Source organism: Quercus robur, chromosome 4 (assembly GCF_932294415.1).
Source record: "Quercus robur chromosome 4, dhQueRobu3.1, whole genome shotgun sequence".
Classification (NCBI taxonomy): Eukaryota; Viridiplantae; Streptophyta; class Magnoliopsida; order Fagales; family Fagaceae; genus Quercus; species Quercus robur.
In genome coordinates, this window is record NC_065537.1 from 26,829,758 (window position 1) to 26,840,110 (window position 10,353).

The following is a 10,353-nucleotide window of genomic DNA, read 5'->3' on the forward strand; positions in this document are numbered from 1 at the left end:
TGTGGCTTTAACATCTTCCAAATAATTATCGCTAAATAAAAATGTGATGCTAGTGGTGGACCAAATGTAAAAATTTACTACATCAATATTTTGTAAAAATGTTGTAAAATAATTTATGACTCGCAAAGAATATAACCTAAAAGTTGTTAATTGCGTTAGACATTAATGTTACCAAATGTAAAACTTCCCGTAAATACTGCTCAATCAAGACTGAACGAACATTGCTATTGTCTAAATTTACTAATCATATTTGGTTTGTTTTTTTTTTCTGTTTCTTGGAGCCTCTCAATCTCCTCCACTTTTTTCCTTCTTCGCCGCACATTGGTGATCTTTCTCAATCATTTCATTTTCAGCATGTCCCTCCTTTGGTTCTTGCAATCATTCTTTTTATTTTCTAGTTTCTTAGCCTCTGCCTCGGCTAATACCGATGATGATGCAGCCCAATTCGAGATGTTCCATAGACATGCACCACAAGTCTACAAAAATGGAACCACATTAGGACCCCCAAAGAGCCAGCTTGAACGCGTAAAACAGCTTGTGCATAGCGACAATGCAAGGCAGCAAATGATATCACATAGGCTGGTGAAGAGCAGCAGCCATAGGAGAAAGGCTTATGAGTTTCAAGATGGCAATAATAATAACTATAACGTTCAGCCGGTTGATATTCCAATGAGATCAGCTGCTGATACAGGTGCAGGGCAGTACTTTGTATCCTTTAGAGTTGGAAGCCCTCCACAAAAGTTTGTACTAATAGCCGATACTGGTAGCGATGTCACCTGGATGAATTGCTATTACAGGCCTAGCCCTGTGTGCCACCGTGAAAGTTGTCCCAATTTGGATGTCACTAGGAGGATCTTCCATGCTTCTCGATCACCAACCTTTAAGACCATTCCTTGCGTTTCTGATTTGTGTAAATTTGATCTCTCTGGATCTTTCTCTATGGACTACTGTCCTACAGCATTATCACCCTGCGAATTCGAATACTCGTAAGCTTCTGCTTCTTATATTATATTCTTAACCTATATAATTTTCTCCTTTTTCGTTCACATAACCCGTCATAACAAAATCAAAATTCTTGTATATGTTTCTTTTATTGATATGACTGGATTTGAAATTATTGCATCTCCTTCAAGATCATTGCTTTTTACAATCAGAATAATATACCAATTGGTTTTATTTTTTATTTTTTATTATTATTATTTTTTTTAATGTTAGACAAGACTCGAATCCAGATTTCTTAATTAAAAACTTTCTATATTGGGCTAACTAAAATCTACAAATTCTCTTATATTTATTTTTTTAAGTTGTTATGGTAAAGCTTGGTTGTAAGTTGTTGGTTATAATTATACCAAGTCAAATAACAAAAGAGGCTTATTGACAAATTATAGTAGATTCTAGGTAGACCAAAAACAATAAACAAAAATGTAATAATATGTGAGACTAATCATGAGACTCTCGAGAGTATTTACTTAATTGATGGGATGCATATTCTTACTTCTCTTTTCGTAATATCAACATTAACATATTTCATTGCGTAGTGAAAATTATTTTCAGGATGAGGGACATATCCAAATAAGAAATTGGAAAAGAGGGTTACAAAGTCACAACTGCCCGTGGCCCATGGGGCATTACATTAGGCAAGCAGAGGCCAAAATGAGACTTGCATGGTTCATTTATTCAGTAAAAAAAAAAACAATTGGTCCGATGCTCCCCCTGTAGAATCATGGGACTTCGAGAGATTTTGACATTTTGAGACTTAATTTAAGCAAATAAGTTTTTTTTTTTCCTATTTAAAAAATAAGCGGGTGTCTAACATACAGTCTATACATCATTGAGCCATGTTTATTGATAAGGAAATTTTGTGGTAAATTCATTACAAAATTACTAACCTCATTTCTCAAAATGAAAATAAAGCTGACTTCTTAATTTACATTGATTCACTTCTTGACTTACTAACCTCATACGAAACTACTTAGTGGAAATCATTTGATGTCACAATAATTAAGTTGATATCACATCTAAAAAGTCCAACTTCTAGCATTCCATAAGTTGTCTTCGTTTGAATTATGATATCCTCATTGATATAGTCTGGTCTTCTTTATAAACAGAGCCAAGTTTTAACAATTGAATTTTAATTTAAAAATAATACTCACTGAGTTGGGCATAATTAATTTGTTCTCACTCTTTGACATGAATGAGATTTGGAAATTGAACCACAAGAATAATGAACTTTAAGACGTTACATAGTTTTTTACTCATTCCTAATGTTTGTGATAGATATGCAGATGGTTCAAGAGCTCTGGGGATCTTTGCCAATGAGACTGTAACAGTGGGGCTTGAGCTCCACAAGCACCGAAAGAAGAAACTTCACAATGTCTTGATTGGGTGTAGCCAAATAAATGAAGGAACTGTTCATGCATTTGATGGAGTCATGGGCTTAGGCTACAGCAAGCATTCTTTTGCCGTAAGGGTGGCAAAAGAGTTTGGATATATGTTCTCATATTGTCTGGTTGATCACTTGAGCCCAAGTAACTTTGCCAACTACCTAAGCTTTGGCCGCAAAAGTAAAGGTTCAAAATTGCATAACATGCAATACACAAAGCTCATCCTAGGAGTCATAAATCCATTTTATGCTGTGAATGTTGCTGGTATCTCAATAGGTGGGACAATACTTAAAATCCCGTCAGAAGTATGGGACATTGAAGGCAATGGTGGAGTCATTATTGATTCTGGTACAAGCTTGACTGCTCTAACAGAACTTGCATACAAACCTGTCATTGCCGCTTTGGATCCCCACTTAAAGAATTTTCAAAAGTTAGACATCGACATTGAGGAATTGAACTATTGTTTTAATGCCACAGGATTTAAGGAGAGCCTTGTGCCAAAGTTGGCATTTCATTTTGCTGATGGGGCTCAGTTTGTGCCACCAGTTAAGAGTTATGTTATTGATGCTGATGATGGTGTGAAATGTCTTGGGTTCACTTCAATAAAATGGCCTGGCAACTCTATTATTGGTAACATTATGCAGCAGAATCATTTCTGGGAGTTTGATCTTGTTGGGAAGAAGTTAGGTTTTGCACCTTCATCCTGTACAATGCTTGAGTCCAAGGTTTAAATGTGGCATTCTGAATTTTTGTTGTTAACTATATTCCTCCCACAGCACATTAGTGTGTGCTTGTCTGTTTCATTTATACGTTTTAAAAACCCAGTTGGAGTATTTTTCGTTTTATGGTGGATTGGGTGCAAACCATGATCAGATCGTAAATAATTTAATTAATAATTATTTAATCAAACAATTAAATAAAACTAGTATATATTTTGCTCTTCTCATTTTGATTGTTCAGTTTTGTTTTTAGTGTGTCCCAAGATATTGTCCATTTTGTAAAGACAATTAAAACTTATATGTCCTTTAATTTATTGATTATAGACAATGTCTTTTATACTTTTGTTTTGTATAACCTTATATTACAGAAGGCAATGTTTGAAATTTATGTCTTTTTAGTTGGGTATCAAATTGTAGTTGGATTGTGGGAGCTAGCAGAAGCATACATGTACACGACTGAGAAATAAACATCTACACAGTATGTAACATTTAACATGATTTTGTCAATTTCATGCCTACAATGCCAATTAAAATCCAATATCATGATATGGATTACAATCAATCTCAATAAAACCCTACAAACTAAACATACAGGTTCTCACAAGTAACGCTCACAGATAAACACAAATTCTTTGCAACAATATTATTTATAAGACTCCAATTCTATTCCCGGATAGATAAGGAATATACAATTGCCATATATATATATATGTATATATATATAGTATCGAATATCCGATTACCTTTTAATTAAGTAAAACTCGTTTCTTCAATGTTGATACACCTAGAATTAGTGATAAAGATTGTGATCAATTGAGGCCTACAAGGGCATTAGAGATTTAAATCTCAAGGAATTTCTCATAATCAAGTTGTCGTGCCCTAAACCCAAGAGGATCCAAAGCATGAGGAAAATGAACCATCAAGAGAAATTCTTGGAGATTTTTTTTCTTTTCTAAATGATGATAAAAATATATAAACATATTGAAATCTCTACAATATAAGTTAGAGCTTTACGATACATTTACAAACAGTACAATTTACAAATCATGTGTCTCCAATATATATAAAAATATATTCCGAAACACCAAAAGAACCAAAAAAAATCCACTGTCTTCCCTAAAATCTCCTCCCTTAAAAATACAACCTCAATGGCAAATCTAAGTCTACCAAGCCCAAGTTTAACAAACTCTAAGAGTCTAACTATTGTCTCCACAAAGTTAGCAAGACTAGAGCACAAACCATTAATAATGACTTTCCCATAACATAGTACTCCAATCATTAACAATAAAGGAAGCTCCACACTTGAGATATAGCTAATTGATCTGAAAAACTATTAGGGAGTGGGATGAGCGAAAGCTCGGTAAGTAGTATAATTAATAGGAGTGGGGGAAATGCAAGGTTCATGATGATGTGCACTTTATAAGACATGATATAAATTGGGAATTTCCAACTAAATTTTGCAAGATCATTTTAGTTGATAATGGGATAAGAATGATCAAAATGATGCAACACAAAGTTTCTCAAGATAACCACCATGAAATTACATACTATATTCTGTGAGCAATAACTTTACAATTCCAAAGCTAAAAAATCTAATACAAGGCGAAATGTCACAAAGACACCATACTATCACATAAACAGGTCAAGGGATCCACCCACTCACAATTGGCATGATATTGTCCTCTCTGGTTGTAGTCTCTTAGTGCAATGGGCAGCAACCTTACTCATACCTTCAAAGTTTTGCCTCTCCCCCCTATGGGCAACAGGAGAGAACGTGTCATGTAGGACCTCTTTTGCATGTGGTATGTTGGCCTCATAGGCTGTAGTCCCATCCAAATACTCAAAGATTTACCTCTTCTCCCATGGGTAGCAGGGAAGAATGCATTATCCAAAGTGAAAGACACTGACCTAGCTCTAATACTATTGTTACAAACATTGGAAAAAAAAATTGAGGGGAAAGCTTAAACCAACGTTATACTTTATAACCTACCCCAATGGTCTTCCCAGTGTGAAGATCTTTCATAGCATAACCATGTTTAAAAAAGAAGAGAGTAATTGCAAGTTCACATAATTGACCAACAAGTAGTAAGTTATGAGCAAGACTAAGAACATGAAAAGCGTTAGAAATTTATAATTTGTGGTAGCTTTAGAGTCACTGATAGACTTAGTAGATCCATTTACAATGTGAATAGGAGGAATATGAGAGGAAAATAACTTGTGAGAAAAAAAGAGACAGATTAGAAGTCTTATGATTATAGCATGTGGTATCAATGAGCCAATGAAAATTACTTGGAAGTGTTTGAAAGAGTAAAAAAAGAATGGATATTATGGTGAAATACATCTTGGTTGAAGAGTGTTTCCAAATCAACCGTATTAAATGTGAAATGAGTAGGTGTAGTGGTAGCAGTAGAGCAATGAGAATTAGCTTAAGTTCGCTTCCAATAGTTCTGAGTGATATAACTTTTTTTGCGATAGTAACGGTTAGAAATTGGGCTAGTTTTGACCCAACCCATAAACAATGGCCCATGGATCATCCAGATGGGTTATCTGATAAGTAAGTTTAAATTTAAACTAACTGATATTGGTATGAGTTATCAATATCATTAGTAGAGTAATTTAAACTTAACAAACGAGATATTTTAGGGATCACATATATCTAATAGCAAGCGAATCTCTACTAGTATTTAAAATACTCTTACATCAATCAGATTAATAAGAGATACAGTGAGTGAACATACGAATAGTACATATAGTTTTTGAGTGCTTTCTTAAAATAAGCCATCTCTAATTAGGAGAGACTCTAGTAGCCTCTCCTGCGTCTTGGAGGTGTTCCACAAAGGAGATCGTGAGGAGTTCGTAAAGCAAGCAAAGAACAAGATCCGGCAATTTGGTGATCTGTTCCACCAAAGGTATGTGTCTATATGATCTCTAGTAAAGTATATAACTATTCAACAGTAACGATAGTAGACAACTGAATTTCCAGGAGCAGAGAAATTGCCATGAGTTGGAGTTCAATCAGTTGAGGAGGATGGAACCAAAGAAGCCATTGCTGTAGAGGAATTGCGTTTTGTATGTTTCTTCAGATATCAACACTTGGATTGCACTATCATGTGTAGGAAGTTGGATCACAATGTAAGATGAATGTTCTAACAAATTCATACTCATCAATCAAGTGCCACCCAAAAAAAAAAAATTGTGTTAGGTGATAAGCATCATAGTAAAATATTGGAGAAATCTCTCAACATCTTTAGAATTATCCTATTCTACCTCAAAATTGTGTTAGATGATTAGCATCTTAATACTAGAGAAATCTCTCGACATCTTTGGATTTATCCCATTCTACCTCAAAATAAGCAAGCCGATCCCAAACATTAGATATTTACGAAAACTCAGCAATAAAATACCATTTTTCTTGTTGCATACGATGAAGAATGGTATATATTAATATTGATAAGAAAGATAAATTACCTAATAATGCAGTGCCAAGAAGTTCTATATGTCATATTTAGTCTTGATAAGGATAAAATTGTATATGTACATACTAATATCGGAGCATAGGGCAAATGTTCCGGACTAACCCGTCGAAGTTGCAACCACGAACATATACATAGAGTCTACAGCTCTAGGACTGACGACGTCAACTTGAAGCGAAGAAATAAAGCCGATGACATTAAGCTGAAGGATGTATGCGAGACTAACGGATTTGGCATAACTTGGCCTCCACGCATAGGTATATAAGGAAGTATCTTATGCTTCACGTATCGAGAGACTCCTACAAGGAAAGGATTTCGTAAAATACGGTCATGAGGATTCCTATAAGGAAAAGACTTCTAAACCAAGGAAAAGATGTCAACTCTCTACTACTATAAAAGCCCCAATACCCACATTAAACAAGGTACGCATAATTTACCCACTTCGACACTCTAGAGTTGTGAGAAATTCTAACTTGACTTTCAGAGGGTATTTGGCTAGCACCACATCGGTGCTCTCTGCGAGGTCTTCTCTTTTTGTATTGTGCAGGTGGTGTTTCGAGTACGTGAGAACCGTGTAGCTTACTAGTGGTTTTTCGGCATCATCAGTTGGTGTCGTTTGTGAGAAATGTTTAGCACACTATAGCCTATCGCTTCCCAAACAAAGAGTTGCATGATACTTACTTGCTCGATGGCAACTGCCAACAACATTCAAGGAGATGAGCCGCGACCCATTGCCCTGGAGAGGCAGGTCCAAACCCTCATGGCAGCAATGGAACGTCTCACCAAACAGAATCATGACCTTGAAGAACAGCTACGGTAGAAGAACGCTGCTATAGATACCCAAGAGGAAGATCAAGAAGGTACCGGTACTGAACGAAGAGACCAAGAGGGGCCGGAAGGGAGTAATGCCCCAAGTAGACCTAAGAGACAGGACATGAGTCATCCATCAATTGTTGATATGGCTCCACCCCATATCGTTGTGGAGATGCAGATGATGAGAGAACAAATGGACTTCATGATGGACGTGCTCAAGGGGAGAGTGTCCAGTGATCTCGACGATTTGGTCCACCGAACCGATTCACTATTCACCATGTCCGTCAACTCTTTCCTCCTTCCACCAAAGTTTCGTATGCCACAAGTGGAAAACTACGATGGAAACAAAGACCCGCTGGATCACTTAGAGTCTTTCAAGACCCTTATGTACCTTTAAGGGGTAGATCATGTGCAGAGCCTTCCCCACCACGCTGAAGGACCCCATAAGGATCTGGTTCAGCAGGCTGACACCCAACTCCATTAGTTCCTTCAAGGAGTTAAGCGCCTAATTTGCATCGCACTTCATTGGGGGATACAGGTATAAGAAGTTTACGGCATGCCTGATGAACATTAAGCAGCGGGAGGATGAGACGCTGAGGTCTTACATCACCTATTTTAACAAGGAAGCACTCTCGATTGATGAAGCTAACGACAAAATACTTGTAGCAGCCTTCACAAATAGGTTACGGAAGGGTAAATTTTTTTTTTCTTTATACAAAAATGACCCAAAAACCATGTCGGATGTACTTTACAGGGCCATCAAGTACATGAATGCCGAGGATGCACTACTGGCTCGAAAGGAAAAGCCTAAGAAGAGAGAAAGACAAGAAGACCCGCGACAGGACAGGGGGCAAAAGATGGCAAGGACTAGAGAGAGAAAAGATGACAGGCGCTCTAAGCCCCCGCGGGGAGATTCACAAGCTTCACCCTGCTAACCGCCCCAATCGACTAAGTCCTAATACAAATAAAGGACGAAGGAGCCTTAACCTTCCCCGGAAAGCTGAAGGGGGATCCCAACAAACTGCCTAGAGATAGATACTGTCGCTTCCACCAAGATCACGGTTATGACAGGGCTGACTGCTATGACTTAAGCAACAGATCGAAGCTCTTATTAGGCAAGGGAAGTTACAAAAGTTTGTCAGTAGGGAAAGAACAGGTCCGCCTCCTCAAGAGCAAGCCCCCCAACAGGACAACGAGCGTCCCAGACCACCCCTAGGAGAAATAAGGATGATTTTGGGAGGCACAGCGACTACCGGCTCATCCAAGAGGGCCTAAAAGACTTACCTCAGAATGGTTCAAAATGTTCAGATGATAGGCGTCGTCCCAAAGATGCCACGGGTCAATATCCCAATTATTGGTTTCTTAAAAAAAGATGCTCGATGTCTTTACCACCCACATGACGTCGCGCTCGTCATTAGCATCCGAGTAGGAGACTATAACACATACCGGGTCTTGGTCGACAATGGTAGTTCCTCAGACATTCTCTACTACCCTGCATTCCAACAGATGCGGATCGACAGAGAATGTCTAGTTCCAACCAACGCTCCACTCATTGGGTTTGGAGGAACAAAAGTATACCCTTTACGCGCGGTCACATTGCCTGTAACAATTGGGGATTATCCCCAGCAGATCACTAGGGATATTACATTCCTTGTTGTCGATTGCTCCTCCGCCTACAATGCCATCATAGGGTGACCAACCCTTAACTCATAGAAGGCCATAACTTCAACCTACCACCTGATGATTAAGTTCCCCACGGAGTACAGGGTAGGGGAATTGCGGAGAGATCAAGTAGCTGCGCGTGAGTGCTACATTGCGATGCTGGAAATGGACGACCATCTATAAACCATGAGCATAAAGGAACAGCGGACGGGGGCGGAACCTGAAGAGAGGCTCGAGGAGATACCTCTCGATAGCTCCAGGTCGGACATAACCACGAGGGTCGGCACTCTCGCCAGCCCAACGATTCGCCAAGCGCTTGTAGCCTTCCTCAAGGAGAATCAGGATGTGTTTGCCTAAAGTCATGAAGATATGCCCGGAATTGACCCATCAATCATGGTTCACAAACTGAATGTGTCACCTTCTTTTCCACCCGATTGACAGAAGAAACGAGTATTCACCCCAGAATGAGACTGGGCAATAGCAGAAGAAGTTGGCAAGTTGCAAGAGGCAGGCTTCATCAAGGAAGTATACTATCCCGATTGGCTAGCAAACATAGTGATGGTCAGAAAAGCCAACGGGAAATGGAGGATGTGCATAGACTTTACGGATCTAAACAAAGTATGCCCCAAGGATAGCTACCCTCTTCCTCAAGTCGACGTACTGGTAGACTCTACGGCTCAGCACTAGTTACTGAGCTTTATGGATGCCTTCTCTGGGTACAATCAGATTCGGATGGATGAAGCAGATCAGGAGAAGACTTCATTTGTCACCAGCCAAGGTCTTTTTTGTTACAAAGTAATGTCGTTCAGCCTTAAGAACGCGGGCGCGACGTATCAAAGGCTCATGAATAAGATGTTTGCGAACCAGATAGGGAGGAATGTTCAGGTCTACGTCGATGACATGTTAGTAAAAAGCCGAAGAGAAGAAGAAGACCATTTGAAGGATCTTGAGGAAACATTCGGCATTCTTCGCTCCTACAACATGAAGCTCAATTCGAGTAAGTGTGCATTCGGAGTAACAGCGGGAAAATTCTTAGGCTTTATGGTGTCTCAAAGAAGCATTGAGGCCGATCCAGATAAGATCAGAGCCATAGTAGAGACGGCCCCCTCGAAGAACATGAAAGAAGTGCAGAGTCTAAATGGCAAAGTAGCCGCCCTGAATAGGTTCGTATTAAGAGCGATGGATAAATTTTTACCCTTCTTCCGTATGCTAAAGAAATCCTTTGAATGGACTGAGTGTTAGCAAGCATTTGAAGAGTTGAAGGCCTACCTCTCTTCCCCACCACTGCTAAGTCCTTCGTAG

The 10,353-nt window shown here is 38.7% G+C and overlaps 1 protein-coding gene across 1 annotated transcript; it reads left to right on the forward strand.

Annotated features, from left to right (window-relative positions):
* Positions 1–354: 354 nt before the first annotated feature.
* LOC126721662 (aspartic proteinase NANA, chloroplast-like) lies at positions 355–3,115 on the forward strand. The gene is made up of 2 exons (XM_050424713.1): positions 355–986; positions 2,278–3,115. Exons 1-2 carry the CDS (start codon positions 355–357, stop codon positions 3,113–3,115), a joined length of 1,470 nt encoding a protein of 489 aa, XP_050280670.1.
* Positions 3,116–10,353: the final 7,238 nt, after the last annotated feature.

Bases quoted from the DNA above. Each gene is read 5' to 3' on its own strand.
- LOC126721662 (XM_050424713.1), top strand. From the start codon at position 355: ATGTCCCTCCTTTGGTTCTTGCAATCATTCTTTTTATTTTCTAGTTTC. The intron at 987-2,277 runs GTAAGCTTCTGC...TGTTTGTGATAG, and splicing joins CCCTGCGAATTCGAATACTC to ATATGCAGATGGTTCAAGAG.